The sequence below is a fragment of the Dipodomys merriami genome, unplaced genomic scaffold (genome assembly GCF_024711535.1).
Source record: "Dipodomys merriami isolate MVZ:Mamm:240054 unplaced genomic scaffold, mDipMer1.0.p SCAF_24, whole genome shotgun sequence".
NCBI classification, from domain to species: Eukaryota; Metazoa; Chordata; class Mammalia; order Rodentia; family Heteromyidae; genus Dipodomys; species Dipodomys merriami.
The window spans coordinates 17,113,293-17,132,546 of record NW_027203826.1 but is presented as its reverse complement, the minus strand read 5'-3'; the positions used below and the strand labels follow the sequence as shown (position 1 = coordinate 17,132,546).

Genomic DNA, 19,254 nt, shown 5'->3' with positions numbered 1-19,254 from the left:
ACCCAGGGCCTCAAGCATGAAAGGCAAGTGCTCTACCACTGAGCCACCTTCCCAGCCCCATTTGCTTTTTCTTAAGTATTGATTGTCTTGTTGTCTTATTTCTTATCATCCATAATTAAATAAATCTCTTAAATCTATTGATATTTAAAGAATTGCTAAGTCTGTTGGTTATTAAAGACTTACAGTAAGAGACCAAGGAGCTGATACTAGACTTTATGCTTACTAGCTAGCAAACTTCTTTTTTTGGGGGGTCCGGTCGTGGGGCCTGAACTCTGGGCCTGGGCGCTGTCCCTCAGCTCTTCAGCTCAAGGCTTAGCTAGCACACTTCTGTGATAATTAACTCAGATATACAGAAGATTCTGTTTTCAGAACAGGATTGTGGGTGGCTATAGATACAAATAACTACTCTTAAGAAGGGAGAATTATGCGGTTGTGCAGTAATAAGTCACTTAGCTGGTTATTGAAAGTCCATTATTAAGTTCTACTGAGGCAGTCTACTATCAGTTATTAAACTGTTCCAGGGGCTCTACCTTGCAAAAAGTTTGACCCCAGTTTTACAGTGGTTGTGTAGTCATAGTGTGTATTCCTAATTTTGTCCTACATCCAGTCTTACCCAGTCTCTCATTTGGTCTTTTGAGAAGTTTAATCCCAGACTTTTTTGGGGGGGTCAGTTGTGGGGCTTGAACTCTGGGCCTGGGCACTGTCCCTGAGTTCTTCAGCTTAAGGAGAGCACTCTACCACTTGAGCCATAGCACCAGTTCCAGTTTTCTGGTGGTTAATTGGAGATAAGTGTCTCATGGACTTTCCTGCCAGGGCTAGTTTTGAACTGTGATCCTCAAAGCTCAGCCTCCTGAGTAACTAGGATTACAGGCATGAGCCACCAGGACCCAGCTAATCCCAGACTTCTGCTAGCCTTTTTCATGTCACATACCAAATATAGATTGCTCACAGCAGTGTTCTACATTAAAATAATTCTCACTGTTTTGGCTTTATTGGGTTGAAATAGAGAAGGAGTAACCAAAAAAGCTGTTAGATGATTAGCGACATGAAAATTCCATAAGGATCTTGTAAACATTTTTAAAAATAAAAAGCGGGGAAAAACTACTTTGAGGGCAAACAGAACCAACTCCGTACTATACTATGTCAAATGAAATGACTTGTTTTGAGGCATATCGCTTCTTGTGATAGATATATGTAGAAATCCAAAGGAGGTGTGAATCCTTTTTTTTAAAGCCATTTTTGTTTCATGATGTTATTTTGAAATTAATAGACAAACACATACAAGAGGATTTTATACTAGATTTATTCTTTAATGAGAAGTTCAAAGTCATTTGAAATGTTATAATGTAAAACTACAACTGACTTGCTTGCGAATGGAGAAAGAAGAATTGTGTGGTATATGGATTAAGCTGTTTTTCTATGTGTTGTGTTTTTGTTTTGCTACTCAGATTCTAAGCTGGGTCCAGCTGAGGTCTGGACATCCAGGCAGGCTCTGCAGGACCTGTACCAGAAAATGCTAGTTACTGATTTGGAATACGCTTTAGACAAGAAAGTAGAACAGGATCTGTAAGTATTACCAGTTAAGATATTCTTGTAGATCAGGAATCTCACCAGGACTTTAAAACTGGTTGGTTGAGTTTTTTGTTGTTGTTGTTTTTTAATGCACTTTAAGTATTTCAACACAAAGAAATTATAATATTTGACTTTTTAAAACAGAATATTTAGCTATTAGTGTTTTTCAGCTAAGAAGGTAAGAGAAGAAATTCAGAAAGTGGAATCTTAACTAAGGTCAGTTCTTTTAGGATTCCTATCAGAAAAATAAATACATATATTTCAGTTACTGAAAATGTTTGTTTTCAATTCTATATTAAAAGTCATGATTCAAAAAAAATAGAAAAAAGAAAGAAAAATCTTCCTTTGGTATTTGTGATTCTATAAATTTCCCAACAGGAAAATATATTTGCTTTGTAAAGAAGTTTTTTTTTTTTTGGTTGGTCATGAGGCTTGAACTCTGGGCTTAGGTACTGTCCTTGTGCTCTTCAGCTCAAGGTGAGTGCTCTACCTCTTGTGCCACACTGCCACTTCCAGTTATAGTGGCTTATTGGAGATGAGAGTCTCACGGACTTTCCTGCCCGGGCTGGCTTTGAACTGTGATCCTCAGATCTCAGCCTCCTGAGTAGCTAGGATTATAGACATGAGCCACTGGTCCCTGGCAGAACATTCTTGTTAATCAAATAAATTGATATTTCCTTTTCCCCTTCCTAATAAAACTAAAGGAAGATTTTATCTAGACTATTCTTGTTCTTCAAGGTCTTATGTTTGCTAGGCAGGCACTCTTAAACTTGAGTCACATCCCCAGCCTTATGTTTTTATGTTTTTAGGAAGTCTAATAATAGAACTAAATAACAACCAATCAGAATCCATGTTATGATACTAGATTTAAGGATAAAAAGCTATTAATAATATTGAGAGAGTGTTTGTAAAAAAAAAATCCTGGGGCTAGTTGGACAAAGTGTCTAATGCCTGTAGTCCTACCTATTTAGGAGGCAGAGATCAGGAGAACTGGGGTTCAAGGCCAGTTTGGACAGAAAGTTAAAAGGACCTAATCTCATGCAATAAAAAAGCCAAGCTTGATGATGTGTGCCTGTCATTCCAGCTGTGTGAGAAGTAAGTAGAGGATCTTGGTCTGACCAGCCCAGACATAAAGATGAGACCCTAATTGAAAACTACCTAAAGCCAAAAGGGCTTGAGATGTGGTTCAAGTGGTAGAGACTCTGCCTAGCAAGCACAAGAAAAATAAAACACAAAAGACTGTTATTCATTTTTTTATTTTTTGGGTCCAGTCGTGGGGCCTGAACTCTGGGCCTGGGCGCTGTCCCTCAGCTCTTCAGCTCAAGGCTAGCGCTCTACCACTTGAACCACAGCGCCACTCCGGCTTTTTTTTTTTTTTTTTTGCTTATGTGGTGCTGAGGAATTGAACCCAGGGCCTCAAACATGCAAGGCAAGTGCTCTACCACTAAGCCCTAAAAGACTATTTTTAAGTAGCCTTAAAAATTAATAAACAATTACTTTCCAGGTAGATGGTAAAACTCTTATCATCTTTGTTTCTGCAAACCTCTATCCCCCCCCACCCCACCCCCGTCACAATGATTTTCAAGTTACTGATTATATAATTTAGTTAATGCAAGGCATTTTATAACCATATATGCCATGTTTTAACATTATATTAAGTAGTCGGAATTTGAAATGTGGTTTGTGTTTCATGCTGTAAAGAAAATGTTAATCCCAAAATAAACAAGCAAAACTATTAATAGGAATAAAACTAAAATCTATGGGAAATAACTGGAAAAAATAAGAGATTGAATGTATTATTTACAAAGCCTAACCCATCGCTTGAATAGGGTAGAGTCAGTTATTTTTGGCACAATAAACAGAAATTTGTTAATATTTCATTTTGTTGTTACCTATTAGTTCTGATTAGTTCCGGGATTCCTAAATAGACTTCAGAGTAGCTCTAAAAGATGAATAGCTGAAGCCTCAAAATGATTATTCTAACATTTGGTAAGTGTCTGTTAAGGTCAGTTGGATTCTCCTACATGACTAGTCTTGTTCAAAGGAAAACATAAAGTTATTTAAATGAATAACTTTAATGCAGGTTTACTGCCTAATATGGTATAATTATAACAGACAGTTCTTTCTTGTTCTCAGGGGGACCAGTGTCTTCCCAGTGAGTCACTGCTATACCAAATAGAATTACATTTTGTTTTCAGCTGGAATCATGCCTTTAAGAATCAGATCACAACACTACAAGGCCAGGCAAAGAATCGAGCAAACCCAAATCGGAGTGAAGTTCAGGCAAACCTTTCTCTGTTCCTAGAGGCAGCCAGTGGCTTCTATACTCAGGTAAGTTATGCGTTATATGCTCTTTCTCCTAGTATTATTGGTATTCTGCATTTTGTACATATCTTTTCTTCATGTAAGCTCTTGGTATAACCACTATCTGACATAACCAAAACTTGATTACTTAAAATCTCAAGAGAATACAAATGTCCAAAATTTTACCATAAGACCTTTAAGAAATTAGAACCTTTAAGAAATTAAGGTTGATATTTTGGCTTAATAGGTTGAAAATGTAACTATATAAATAGGATTGGGATAGATGGTGAAAAGTCAGTTGCAAGTGGTATTAGGCAAATATGAATTTATGAGTATTGTAATTATGAAGTTTTTTGGTATGTTATACCAGATAGAAATAGTCAAAACATGTAATATCACATGAATTTCTGTAGTATTATTTATACGGTACAATTTATGTGTTTCTTCATTTTTGTTTATTTTATTTTTTTATTTTATTTTTTTTTTTGTTGGTCATGGGGCTTGAACTCTGGGCCTGGGTACTGTCCCTCAGCTCTTCAGCTCAAGTCTAGTGCTATATCACTTGAGCCCTAGCGCCACTTCCAGATTTCTGGTAGTTTATTGGAGATAAGAGTTTCATAGACTTTCCTGCCCAGGCTGGCTTTGAACCATGATACTCAGATCTCAGCCTCTTGAGTAGCTAGGATTACAGGTACTGGCTTAAAATATTTTTAAACTAAGAAATGTGTAGCCTTATGGGACATATTATAGAAATGTATACAGATGTTGGTCCTTAAAAGCTGCCCACCAGTGGTCTTCAAAATAAAATTTGTTGGAAACCTCTGAGTGCGCGCGCGCGCGCACACACACACACATATCTTGGCTATATGCTGATAGAATTTCTGTGTCAAGCAATATAAAAATTTTATAAATCTTAGGATTTTTGTTTCCTCATGCTTTTGTGCTTCAAATAGGCCTTTATGCTTGCTACTTCAGCCATTCTCCTTGCTTTTTTGCTGGGGCTGGCCTACACCACAATATTCTAGTTCATACCTCTCACATGTCTGAAATGCAGGATATCACCATGCTCAGCTTATTTCTTGAGTTGAGAGTCTCACTAACTTTTTGCCTGGACTACCTTCAAATTGTGATTGTTACGATCTTCAGCCACACAAGTAGCTGGGATTGCATATATAAACCCACCATGTTCAGCAATAAATCTTATTTCTGACCATGGAATTTTCTTTACTATAACACAGTCCTTTTGGAAAATTCTTGTTTCCTTCCATTTGTAATTTAACTACTAAGATCACACACACACACACACACACACACACACACACACACACACACACACACACACACACACACACACACACACACACACACACACACACACACACACACACACACACACACACACACACACACACACACACACACACACACACACACACACACACACACACACACACACACACACACACACACACACACACACAGCATCTTAAAATCATAAGACAAAAGCTGGGCAGCCTGTAATCCTAGCTACTCAGGAGGCTGAGATCTGAGGATCACAGTTCAAAGCCAGCCAAGCAGGAACATCTAGGAGACTCTTATCTCCAATTAATCACCAGAAAACTGAAAGTGGCACTGTGGCTCAAGTGTTAGAGCACTGGCCTTCAGCTGAAGAGCTCCGGGACAACACCTGGCCCAGAGTTCAAGCCCCACAACCGACCCCCCCCCCTCTCCCCCAAAAAACAAAAAAACCTGTAAGACAAGGTTTTTTGGGGGGCTTTTGTGCTTAAAGAAATCTTTGGTCAGTTCCCCTTTTGCTGCTTGCCGCCTACCTATATTCTAACCATATTATGTTCTCACCATTTCTTTGAATAAAGTCTCTGTGTTAGGGGAGATAAGGATCTCTGTGTTGGAAGATTACTAAATGGGTATAATTTTATAGAAATTACATCTTATTTAGGCCCAAAACACTCATCATACTTCATCATTAAATGTTTTTTAGCCAGGCTCTAGTGGCTCATGCCTATAATCCCAGCTATTCAGAAGGCTGAGATCTGAGGATCGAGTTCAAAGCCAGCCCAGGCAGGAAAGTCCATGAAATTGTTACTTCCAATTAACGACCAGAAAGCAGGAAGTGGTGCTGTGTTTCAAAATGGTAGAGCGCTAGCCTTGAAAAAAAATTATTTGTAATTCTCAGGATTTATTTTTCAGCAGTATGAATTTATACTGCTGAAAAAATAATGCTTTTGGAGCAAGGAATTACTGTTTCTCAAGACTTCATTCTACAAGTACTTCTCAAAAGCTTGTTGCTTATCAAGCACAGTATTACATACATATCGAAGAGGTAGAGGAAAATGAGTCTTTTAGCTTCAAGGAAATATCTAGTCTAAATGAAAGAGGATAAATTCATAATAGATATGCCTATTATTTTCTAACTATAAATAATGCATTCTGCTGGAGTAATGGTTAAAGTGGTAGATGCGTCTTAGCAAGTGAAAAGCCCTGAGTTCAAACTCAGTACCACCAAAAATAATACATACTCAAAGAATTTAAAATTATACAAAGTCCAAAGAGTTTTTCATCTTTTTCATTCATTATAAACCAACACCTTAATGTATAGGCTACCAGTATTTTTGTACTTTTTTACATCGTTTTTTCTTGTTTAATGAGCTTCTTCATGTATAAAACACTTTCTCTAGTACTGCATTATTCCCCAGGAACCAGTTCATTAAGTGGAAGTCACTAGAAGTCACTACAAAAGTGAAAGTTTAAATGCTAGTGAAACATAGTTTTCCCAAAGGGTCATGATTTATAGCATATTTCACCAGTTCCTTATTATCTTTTCACTTTATTTAGAAGTTTTTTGAAGCACAGAAGTTTACCTGTTTTCTCAATAGGAAATGTACTCATTACCCTACTCATGTAACTGTAACCCCTCTGTACAGTATTTTTACAATAAAAATATATATGATAAAAAGGAGTTACCTTTTTTTATTGTGAAAATACTGTACAGAGGGGTTACAATTACATGGGCAAGATAATGAGTACATTTCTTATTAAGCATTGTAGCCTCCTCCTTTGTTTCCCCTTCCCATCCCTTCCCATCCTCCCCCCACCCCCCCTAAATCTCAGCCCCCCCACTCCCCCACCCCCCACACGAAAGTTGTAAAGTTCATTTTCGACATAACGACTTGTACATCTCATTGTTGCAATGGGTCCACCTGTATCTCTATTTAAACGACTTGTTTTTCCCCTTCCCCTCCACAAATTATACCGACATCAAATACAGTGAAAGCAGGGGTTATACTGTGGGGGAGGGACATACAAAGCAACAAAGAAATAATCTTATAAATGTGTTAGAAACAATCACATGAAAGAAAAAAAAAAACAGTTGAATACATATCTTAGGGTTCATTTCCCGAACATCACCTTATCTGACCTTTTCTGCTTGACTCAGACATATACTAGATATTGCAGATAAGGGAAACCATGGGACCTATGTTTCTTTGGGCCTGGCTTACTTCACTTAATATAATTTTTTCCAAGTCTTTCCATTTCCTAACAAATGGGGCAATGTCATTCTTTCTGATGGAGGCATAGAATTCCATTGTGTATATATACCACATTTTCTTGATCCATTCATCTACTGAGGGGCATCTGGGTTGGTTCCATATCTTAGCTATAGCAAATAATGCTGCAATAAACATAGTTGTGCTGATAGCTTTAGTGTGGTCTTGTTTGTAAACATTTGGGTAAATGCCCAAAAGTGGGATTGCTGGGTCATAGGGGAGCTCTATGTGGAGTCTTTTGAGGAACCTCCATACTACTTTCCAAAGTGGTTGAACAAGTTTACACTCCCACCAACAATGCAGTAAGGTTCTCTTCTGTCCACATCCCCTCCAGCATCTGTTGTTATTAGAGTTCTTGATTTTAGCCATTCTAACTGGAGTGAGGTATCTCAATGTTTTTTGATTTGCATTTCTTTTACAGCTAGAGAGGCTGAGCATTTCTTCATGTGTCTATTGGCCATTCTTCTTTCCTCTTCAGAGAAGTTTCTCTTTAAGTCTTTAGCCCACTTATTTATTGGGCAGTTGTTTCTTTGAAGATTTGTTGTTGGGGGTTTTAATTTTTTGAGTTCAAGGTATGTTTTAGATATGAGACCCTTGTCCGTTGTAGGGCTAGTGAAGATCTTCTCCCAATCCGTGGGCTTTCTATTGATTTTGCTAGCTATGTCCTTTGCCATGCAGAAGCTCTGCAATTTCATGCAATCCTATTTGTCCAACCTTTCTTTGGTTTGTTGTGTTTCTGGGTCTCTATTAAGAAAATTTCGGCCTGTGCCAAGGAGGCCTAGGGTTTCTCCTATTGCATCCTGTAATGTTTTCAGAGTGTCTGCTTTGACTCCGAGGTCTTTGATCCATTTGGAGTTGATTCTGTTGCAGGGTGATACATAAGGATCTAGCTTTAGTTTTCTACAAGTAGTTAACCGATTTTGCCAGCACCATTTACTGAAGAGGCTGTCTTTCTTCCGTTCTATTTTTTTTAGCTCCCTTATTGAAGATTAGATGGCTATAGGTCTGTAGGTTCATTTCTGGGTTTTCAATTCTATTCCATTGGTCCTGAAGTCTGTTCATGTGCCAGTTACCTTTTTTTTTTGCAGTATAATTTTTCGTTGTGCAAAGCTCAGTGGATCTTTAATAATCGTAATAATGATCACTTCTTCTTCTTCTTTTTTTTTTTTTGGAAAAGGATCTTGTTTTTGATGAGCAGTCACCCAGTACTAGGTGCCAGTCTTACAGAGAGGTTCACTACAGTCTTGCTCCCCAGCAGCTTGTTTGACAAGGGATGCAAAAGGCTTTTCCACGTGAATGATTTTCCTATACAGTATATGTTGCCCCATGATCAGCACAGGGACTCCCTTTTCAAAAGGATTGTTCAAATTCATTAGAGTGCAGCCCTGGAGGATCTGGCCCACACTGCTCCTTCTGTCTCCTTCACCTGCTGATAATGATTGCTTCTAAAGGACCAGATGGATTTTGTACACACACACACACACACACACACACACACACACACACACACGTGTGTATGTATGTGTGTGTGTGTGTATTTTTTTTTTTAAATTTTTGCCACTCGGCCTCATTAATGTCCCTAAGCTCCTTTCGCTCAAAGCTAGTACTTTACCACTTGAGCAACAGCACAATTTCCGGCTTTTTCCATGATTAATTGTAGATAAGTGTCATGGATTTTCTTGCCTGGGCTGTCTTCAAACCATAATCTTCAGATCTCAGCCTCCTGAGTAGCTAGGCTTACAGTAGCTAGGCTTAGTTAGCTACCAGTTCCCAGGCAAGTTTTAACATTCGAAAACAAAACAGATATTCCACACTTGAGTAATAGTTAAATTTTGGCATAACTGTAAAGTTGAAAATATGAAATTACTATAAATGATATTTATGGTTTTTTTTAAGATGAGAAAATTATAGTGTTACTAAGTGAAAAAAGTGATAAAATTATATATATATAAACACAAAAGGTATCTTTTCCTTGTCCCCATCACTGTTTTCAGCTTTGCTCTATAAAATATCCAAGCTCACATTAGTACTTACATTTGTTTCTGAAGGATAGTCCTGTTTTAAATTTTCAGTCTTGTTTCTAATTCAAATCTCATTTTCTTCCTCTGTTCAGTAAAAACGAAAATTGGGATACAACTGAAGAAGGGAAGCAGGGAGATAGAGGAAAGGAACCCACCTTCTGCAGTACATTTTCTAGTAAACATTAGACAGTGTTATTTTCAAAATTAATACTTTTTTGTGGGGCACAGTGGGTTAAACTCAGGTCCTGTGCCTCTAAATAAGCCACTCTACCACTTGAACTATACCCCCGGCCCTTTTGCTTGTATTTTGTTTCAAAGATATGGTCTTGCTCTAGTTGGCCTCAAACATTCAGTCTCTTGACTGCTTGCTTCTACCTTCAAAGTAGCTGCAATTTTTATTGAAGAACCATTTATAAAAATAATTTGTAGGGCTGGGAAGGTGGCTCAGTGGTAGAGTGCTTGCCTTACATGCATGAGTATATGCACTGTATAAGCAGAAAAGGCCAGAAGTGGTGCTGTGGCTAGCCTTGAGCTGAAGAGCTGAGGGACAGCACCCAGGCCCAGAGTTCAGACCCCACAACTGATCAAAAAAAGGGGGGGGGTAATTTGTAAATGTCAACATTAATTCTCCCTTACCTACATTTCAGAGGCAGCAACTGACCAATCATGACAGTTGTAGAACAAGTATCAACAATCTTTAATCTCATATTACTCTTAATTTAGACCTTTAAGGTATTAACATTAATAGGTCTTTCTTACATTTTTATACTGTCTTAATTTGATCATTAAAATAATGATAACTAATGAGTGGACATTAATGATGTTACAGCAATATTTCATTTATCTTGGCTAAATGCAGTACAGATTAGGCGACTAGATTCAAGAAGTAGACCAATTCCTAATCAGTGTATGACCTCATAGGCTGAAATAAGTTTTTAATTTCAATAAGTTACATGTAATTGGAGAGTTAGCAAGAGTGTGATATTCAGATTCCTAAAAGAGTTTTTTGGATATTAGGGACAGGAATGGAAGTTACTTAGGATGCTATTGTGGTAGTAGAAAGAAATAGAATTTTGAAGTGTGGCCAGTAGGACTTTTCTCTGATGGATTGGATTACATCTGTGGAATCCAAGTAGAGGAGTCAAAGCTGTTAACAAGAAGAGCAACTAAGATAGGAACCATGCTGAGATCATACAAGAAATGCCTCTTACATGTAAGAGGGGATATCAAATAGGTGAACAAACTTGAACCTGGTGGCAAGGTCAAAGATGAGTAAATTTTATGATTATAGAACAGAGCCCTGCCTTACTCAGATGAAAGCTGACTTAGCACAAGAGGAGTCAATTTTGCAGTAGAAAAACAGCAAGAAAGGTAATTGGAAACCAAAAGAAAACATTGCAGTGGGGCAGAAGTGAGTAATAACCCTGATGATGTGCTGCAGAGAAGTATTTGCAATGTGAAAAAATAGATTTCACAACATGGATATCATTGATGAACTTAATGAGTACTTGTTACTTCATTTCTAAAACTTGTTTTTATATTCAATGTATCTGAAAATAGAGATAAGTTTGCAATAAACTTGTTAGATACCAAGATTAATAGTACTGCTGGCAAGTCACTGATTGGCAATGGTTTTTCCTCACAAAATTTTATAAAATAGTGGTTCATCTTAAAAGTTAGGATGTCTTGGATTTAATGAAATGTAACTTAAGCAGAGTGCTGGAGATGTATGCCTCATTAGAGTGGACTAGGAAGAGACTTTATCATTAGCCGCTGTCACTGTCACAAGTTCAGCATTTGCCAAACTCCTTGGCTGTACTTTGTTACTGGATCTCAATCAAAGGGATAGTTGGGCCAGTAGCTTTTCTGTCAGATACTTGAATGTACAACTCCAGGATTCAGGGAGATTTTATTACAAAGCCAGTCTGCATTATGTTCCAAACATTTTGACTTTTTGCAATTATTTGTTTTCCCTTCTTGCTAGATGTTCAGACTTTCCTAATTTTTGTGGCTGTTTTCAGTGACCTTTTTACCTTTGTTTATTATACTCTAATGTTTTCTTATCTTTCAGAGTTACCTGTTTTTGTGGAACCCCACTCTACTGCCCCCGTACACATTTTTGTTCCATTTCCATGCATTATGTCTTCTCTGTTGCCTGGCTACCCAAATGGGGCATTAACTTTTTTTTTTTAAGGCAAAAACAAATGTAGCATTTAAAAAAAAATCAATTCTGTGCATTGTTTTAAAAATATAGTTAATAATAAAAAGCAATAATCCTTTCCCACAAAGCCAGTCTTGTGTTGACAAGGAAATTGCTTTTAAAAAAATCTTTAAGTACTTGTGCAGAGGAATTACCATTTAACAAAGCAGTTTATGACTACAGTGCAACTTAATCCATGTCACCCATTTCATCATTCTCCACCATTAGCTTTTTAATATGACATACTCCACCACTAACTTTTTATTGTTAGATACACAGTTACAGGGGAAGAATAAAATAGATAATTCTTAGTTTAGTGAGAAAGGGTGAAAAGGATTTACAATCAAGTCATATCTTGGGGGAAAGGTGGCCTCTCTAAGGTTCTTCTGAGTCAGCTCCTTAGAGTGTTTTATTTGTGTTGTGACTTCTGTGTGTAGCAGGAGGTGTGATGATAGACTCAAGGTTCTAATTCTCTAATCTTAAGCAAGTCATTTAATGTTTCTGTTGCTTTCACATCCTCATCTGAAAAATGTAGAACTTTATATCTGCATATATTTTAACCACAGTTTATCACCAGGTATCATGAGATAGAAGTATCAAATAATGAATTTCATTATGAATATAAAAGATTTTATTGGTTTATGCTGTACATGATCATGCTTTCTTCTCTTTTCTTCTCCTTATACCTTTATTCCTTCTTTTCCCCAATCTTCTGTCTCTCCTATCTGGTTTATAATAAGCTCTTTGAGAACTCGGGTTTACTTACCTTTGTGTCTTTTTTGCTTACTATTTGTTTGATAGAGTAGTAGATATTTGAGTGGACAAAATAATATTTGAAAAAATACTTAAATGAATGTTTTAGTAACAATTTGAATAGATGAGAATGGAATGTAAATTTCTGGATGGGGAATTAACTCCTGGGTGAGATGAGAAGAGGACTTGGGTGGCAATGGCTCATACCTATAATCCTAGCTACAAGAGGCTGAAATCTGAGGATTGTGGCTCAAAGCCAGCTAGGTAGGAAAGTCTATGAACCACTCCAAAAACAAAAACTAAAAAAACCAGAAGTAGAGCTGTGGGTTAAGGCTCCAGCCTTGAGCAATACTAAGACCCAGCACCTAGTCTCTATATTCAAGCCCCCAGTACTGACATTAAAAAAAAAAAAAAATGGTGGGAATAGGAAAAGAAAGCCTTTGAAGAAATCTGAAAAGAACTGGAGGAGAAATACAAAGAACTAGAAAAGTTCAACGATCAAACATAAGATCCACTGTTGTAAATCAAACGAGCAATCCAGTATAGTGATGTTGAAATATGAGCATTGTATTGGCTCCCTCATCATGAATTGTCTTATTGACAGAGTTTTAGTAGACAATTGGTGGATAGTAGATTGGGAAGAGCCCATCTCACTTTTGAGAGTCGAGGAGGTAAGAATGGATGTTCTAATTAGGGTCTATGAATTCTGTTGCATACACAAAGCCATGTGAATTGGCCTAGAATTTAAGAAAAGAAATAGGAGAAATTCCAGAAGTCTTACAGGTACCTTGGCTAAAAAAGTCACATTTATAACCAAACCAGTCTTCAATGGTTTTGTGTTTTTGAGACAGATAATATGGAATTTCATGCTTTTTTTTGCTTGCTGAATGTATCAAAAAATAGTGTCCAGGTAAATAAAAAAATGCTAGTTTAAGTACATATCCTAATACTTTAAAGATAAAATTTATAATAAATTACTATCAATAAGTGATAATAATGTACAAATTGACTGCTAAATATTGTTTATGTTTCCTTTTAGTTATTACAAGAACTGTGTACAGTGTTTAATGTAGATTTACCATGCCGTGTGAAGTCTTCCCAATTGGGAATTATTAGCAATAAACAGACGTATACCAGCGCCATAGTGAAGCCACAGTCTAGCTCCTGTTCCTATATCTGCCAGCACTGCCTCGTCCATCTTGGAGACATTGGTAAGCTTTTGGTGTGACAGAATTTACAGTAGTATTATCTTGTCTTTTCTTTGGAGTAGTAATAAGAATTCCTTAAAGCTGAGTATACACACACTAGATTGTCATATGAGGAAACTACAAAAGGTATTTTTAGTAACTTATTATTTCTTAATGTTTGGGGATCAGCAGAGGATCTTGAAGAAAGTAATGTCCATATTAAGACTTAAATTTTATTCAGACTTTATACAGGTGAGAGCAAATAACAAAACTAACTGAAGGTAAACTTAATTCAAACTGATGCCATAATATTTTCTAAGTTAAAAAAAAAATCTAGCCAGGCATTGGTGGCTTATGCCTGTACTCCTAGCTGCTTAGGAGACTGAGATCTGAGGATCACGGTTCAAAGCCAGCCTGGGCAGGAAAGTCTGTCAGACTTATCTCCAGTTAACCACCAGAAAACTGAAAGTGGTGCTGTGGTTCAAGTGGTAGAGCGCTAGTCTTGAGCTGAAGAGCTAAGGGACAGCGCCCAGGCCCAGAGTCCAAGCCCCATGACCAACAACAACAACAAAAAAATCTACTCTTCTAATAGACAAGGTTTCTGAAATACTTCTTTTAAAGTAGTTTGCCCTTTTCTTTTCCTACTAGTGCAAAAGCTCATTTTGCTTCCCTTCAAAGGTTAAATATCTATTTCTATTATGTGTATTTTATCTTGAGACTACATTAAAACTTATTTTTGTTCATTCCTTTAAGGTGACCTGAAAAGGTTGTAAAACAAATTAACTATAGGATTATGTTTTGCTTGTCCTCATCAAGGAATGGAGAACCTGCTTTTAAGTGAATATGTTAGGTTTCTTAATGCCATAAATCAGTGACTTCATGAGTAGTCACTTTAAGGAAAGCCATGAGTTCTCAGGGAGATTCAGTGGTAGTGTGTTTAGGTTGTTTTTGCTTTGAATGTATTCTTTGCACACACACATATTTGCTGCTGAAATAGGTATGAGGAATTTTTCAAGATCACTTTAATAAGAAATTGAAGAAATACATAATTTTCAGATCATATTGTATAGTGTTTTTTGTTTTGTTTTGTTTTTAAGTGCCATATAAGTCACCCCTTCTTGTGGGCCGGCTCCAGGTCACCAGCATAGTCCATAGTGGGAGCTGGTGATGCATGACACTGGAGGACCTGAAAATGGGGGCTAGGTAAGCTTTAACATTGGTTACATGCTGAATGTCCCAAATAGGGAAAGTCAGGTGGACACTTCACACATAATCCTATAGTTAATTTGTTTTAGAGTATTTTCTGTCTTTAATGATCTTTAATTTTAATGCCTTTATTATCTTTAGAATTTAAAACTTTAGATGCTTTGGAAATGCCCTTTTGGTTGTGTGTGTGTGCATGTGCGTGTGTTTATGTGTTTGTTTGAACTAAGTTCTTTTTTTTTTTTCTTTTTCTCAGCTCGATACAGAAATCAGACTAGCCAGGCGGAGTCCTACTATAGGCATGCAGCTCAGCTTGTCCCCTCCAACGGTGAGTGAACCTGCCAACTTGGGGTTGATATAACACTTTATTCTTTACAGAATGTATCAAGTAACACAAGACTCCTCTTTCAAGTTTTATTATAAGCAAGAGATAAGTGAATTTTGGTATTGACTTTTTGTACTTTTCTTTTTAATTGAACATTTCATATAGTTGAAATAAAATTTTTTTTGTTTTTCATTTTGTGGTGCAGGGGCTTTGGACATACTAGGGCAAGTGCTCTATTACTGAGCCCCATCTTCAGCCCCTGAATTTTTTTTTCCAGTTGATTATTTTTATTTTGGTAAAGCAGTATAAATAGATTTAATAAATGTGGTTTGCCTATAGAATAACTATATTTTTTCCTTAGGGAATGATCTGTTACCTAATAAACAGTATTTTTTGTCTTTTAACAGCCCTAAAATAGGCATTAGCAACAATTCTTTAAAATGAAGTGAGTAGCAAAGAGAGTCTAGCGTCTAAAGCAGAGATGGAAGTCTGACTATATTATTCATGTTGTCTGGCTGAATTCATACTGCAGTTGCAGAGCTGAGTAGTTTGATGAAACTATGAAAAAGAAAAATGGAAAACTCCATAGCCTGCAAAGTCCAAAAGATTTATTATTAGCCCTTTTGGGATCCTTACTTTAAGTGCTTCTACTACTCTCTACCCTAATTATGGTCTTTGGGGTGAGGAGGTACTGTGGTTTGAACTCAGGGCCTTATGTTAGGGCCTTATGTTTGCCAGATAAATGCTTTACTGCTGAGGCACATCTCTAGTTCTTTTTTGCCCTGGCTGTATTTGAGATATGTTTTCACTTCTTTCCCTAGGCTTATGCCTAGACCGTGGTCTGCCTATTTTAGATTTCATGTCCTGACTGGAAGGACAGATGTGTATATCGTTGTCCAACTTCTGTCTGTTGAGATGGAGTTTTAGACTTTCCTGCCTAGGCTAACCTAAAGCTGCATACCTCCCAGTTTCAGCATTTCAAGTAGCTAGCATTAAAGCCTTGAGCCACTAGCACATGGCTTAGGATTTTTTTAACCTATACATGATAGAATATACCAGTGCTAAAATGTGCTGTTTTGCATTATGCTAATTTGTAATTAGCATACTCAAGAGATTTTTAATTCTCCTCTTTAGGTCAGCCTTACAATCAGTTGGCTATCTTAGCTTCTTCCAAAGGAGACCATCTGACCACAATTTTCTACTACTGCAGAAGCATTGCTGTGAAGTTCCCTTTCCCAGCTGCCTCCACTAATCTACAAAAAGCACTTTCTAAAGCACTGGAAAGGTAATGTTACCTTTTTTCTAATGTTTCATGTAACTTGGAAACTTAATCTCTCAAGTTTTGGTATATAGAAAATAATGGTCAATGACCTGTGCTTCTTGTGTTTGTAATACACATATAGATAGATCATAATCATTTTGTGTAGTCAGTGAACTTTACCCAATCTGTGATTTGATCTCAGGTGAGTACTAAGTAATTGAATATGTTCTAGTTGAAAAGTCAAATGCAGAGCTGTCTTTGGGAATCAAAACTCAGGTAATTTGTTTTTGCAAGCCAATTTCTCTTATAAGTCATTTTGGCCATTTTCTTGCTTAAGATTCATGGAAATTTTTCTTTGATTTCAGCCGGGATGAAGTGAAAACCAAATGGAGTGTTTCTGATTTCATCAAGGCTTTTATTAAATTCCACGGTCATGTGTACCTGAGTAAGAGTTTGGAAAAGTTGAGTCCTCTTCGAGAGAAATTGGAAGAACAGTTTAAGGTTAGATTCTAAAAATAGAAACATCTTTATTCTATCTAAATAAGAAAGCATAATATATGGAGGGAATTGATCCCCAGTTTTTATGCCATTTTTAACTGAACCACTAGTAAAATTTAAATTTGAAATATATAAAATTTGTATATATAGAAGCCACTCAATTTTAATTGAGCTACAGTATCCAAAGAAATACAATAGCAGTATGGTCACTGCAGAATACGTGTCAAAGTAGAAAAAAAAATCCTTAGTTTTGAAAGTAAGTATTGTTTTTGCTAGGTGTTAAATTCTTAGGTATGATTCTGTTACCTTCTTTATAGTTACTGCCCCCTGCAGCTAATGCTCATTATTACTCTGCTTCAGTCCATCAGGATTTATGGTAGCTTGAAAGAAAGCAATGGGAACTTTAGTCAGCAGAAATACATTTTATTATATAGATATAAAATTAAGTAACCTACGCTCTTAGTATGAAACAATCTTAATGTACTAATGATCTGTCATTAGTGTATAAAGTTACAATCAACCAGTAAAATGAAATAATGCTCTCTCATTAGTTTGCTACAGTTTTTATTTTATTTTTTTGCGAGTCCTGTGGCTTGAACTCAGGTTCTGGGCACTGTCTCTGAGCCTTTTTGTGCTCAGGCTAGAGCTTTACCACTTGAACCACAGAGCCACCTCCAGCTTCTTTTTGAGTAGTTTATTGGAGGTAAGAGTTTCATGGGGACTTTTCTGCTTGGGCTGGCTTCAAACAGTGATCCTGAGATCTCAGTCTCCTGAGTAGATAAAATTACATACATGGGCCTGGGAATGCAGCTTACTGGTAGAGTGCTTGCCTAGCATGCATGAAGCCCTGGATTCAATTCCTCAGTACCACATAAACAGAAAAGGCTGGAAGCTGGGCACTGGTGGCTCACACCTATAATCCTAACTATTCAGGAAGCTGAGATCTGAGGATCTCAGTCCAGGCAGGAAAGTTCATGAAATTCTTATCTCCAATAAACCACACAGAAAACTAGAAATGGCCCTGTGGCTCTAGTGGTAGAATGCTAGCCTTGAGCTGAAGAGCTGAGGGACAGTACTCAGGCCCAAATTTCAAGTCCCATGACCGACCAAAAAACAAAACAAAACCAAAACAACAACAACCAAAAGAAAAAGCTAGAAGTGGCATTGTGGCTGAAGGGGTAGAGTACTAGCCTTGACCTAAAGAATCTCTGGGACAGCACCCAGGCCCTGAGTTCAAGTCCCATGACTGGCCAAAAAAAAGAGACAGGCATGAGCCACTACTAAAAGGTTAATTTTAATGTAATATAACACCTAAAATGGGAGGGACAGAATAAAAATAATAAAATTAAAATATTTGTGTTGTGTATCAGTCACTAGTTTAGGCACTAGAATCATTACTGAACAGTTTCTTGATTAATTTTGTCTGGTGATTTTCCTGAATGTATATAAAAGCAGCACATTTAAAGAAAGTTTAGAACTTGGACAGTTAAAAAATGAATAAGCCAAATACAGCCAATGTAAAATAGTTTTGCAGATAATTATTTTGAGTTGGGTAATTCTGGAGTTTAAACTTAATACTTTCTGTTTGCTACATGCTCTGTTATTTGAGCCACACCTTCAGCCCTAGTTGAAATTTTATATATGTAAGAGATTAGGCTGCCAGGCACTGGTGGCTCATGCCTATAATAATCCTAGCTACTCAGGAAGCTGAGATCTGAGGATTAAGTTCTAAGCCAGCCAGGCAGAAAAGTTTGTGACTCTTACCTCCAATTAACCACCAGAAAAACCAGAAGTGCTTTGGCTCAAAGTGATAGAGCACTAGCCTTAAGTGAAAACATTCAGGGATAGTGCCCAAGCCTTAAGTTCAAGCTCCAGAGAGAGAGATAGAAATAGTTTTAAATAAACTTTTAGTACCCTTTTCTATTTCCTGTTTTTCCTAATGGCTTTTTAGTGCATGATATTTATAAGGTAGAATGTGAAAGAAATAACTGTCCTTTTATGTGCTATACTATACTTAACTTAGAAGAGGCCAGCCTGGGCTGGCTTGCTTTGAACCGTGATCCTCACATCTCAGCATCCTGAGTAGCCAGGTTACAGGTGTGAGCCACCGGCACCTGGCTTGAAGAATGATTTTTAAAGAGAACATACCAAAAATTAAAACTGAAATCTTATATTTTAAGTTGAAATCATTTAAGTGAGAAAGTATGGGTTCTTTTTAGAAAGCTTAGGCTTTATATTGACTGCCATCATTCTTGGATGGTTTAATATAATCTTTTTGTGTGTGTGCCAGTCCTGGGGCTTGAACTTGGAACCTGAGTGCTGTCCCTCCCTAGGTTTTTTTGCTCAAAGCTAGCACTTCACCAC

At 37.1% G+C, this 19,254-nt stretch overlaps 1 protein-coding gene across 9 annotated transcripts in view; it reads left to right on the top strand.

Moving 5' to 3' along the window:
- Smg7 (SMG7 nonsense mediated mRNA decay factor) overlaps positions 1 to 19,254 on the top strand; it is a 71,303-nt gene that overhangs the window by 29,381 nt on the left and 22,668 nt on the right. For 8 of the 9 annotated variants that reach the window (XM_070034287.1, XM_070034289.1, XM_070034292.1 and 5 more), the window contains 6 exons: positions 1,449 to 1,566; positions 3,771 to 3,903; positions 13,456 to 13,627; positions 15,063 to 15,134; positions 16,266 to 16,416; positions 16,758 to 16,893. In XM_070034287.1, the coding sequence (XP_069890388.1) occupies positions 1,449 to 1,566; positions 3,771 to 3,903; positions 13,456 to 13,627; positions 15,063 to 15,134; positions 16,266 to 16,416; positions 16,758 to 16,893 (782 nt within the window). Of the gene's footprint in view, positions 1 to 1,448; positions 1,567 to 3,770; positions 3,904 to 13,455; positions 13,628 to 14,797; positions 14,807 to 15,062; positions 15,135 to 16,265; positions 16,417 to 16,757; positions 16,894 to 19,254 lie in introns of those variants that run through there. The other variant, XM_070034295.1, reaches the window with a different exon arrangement.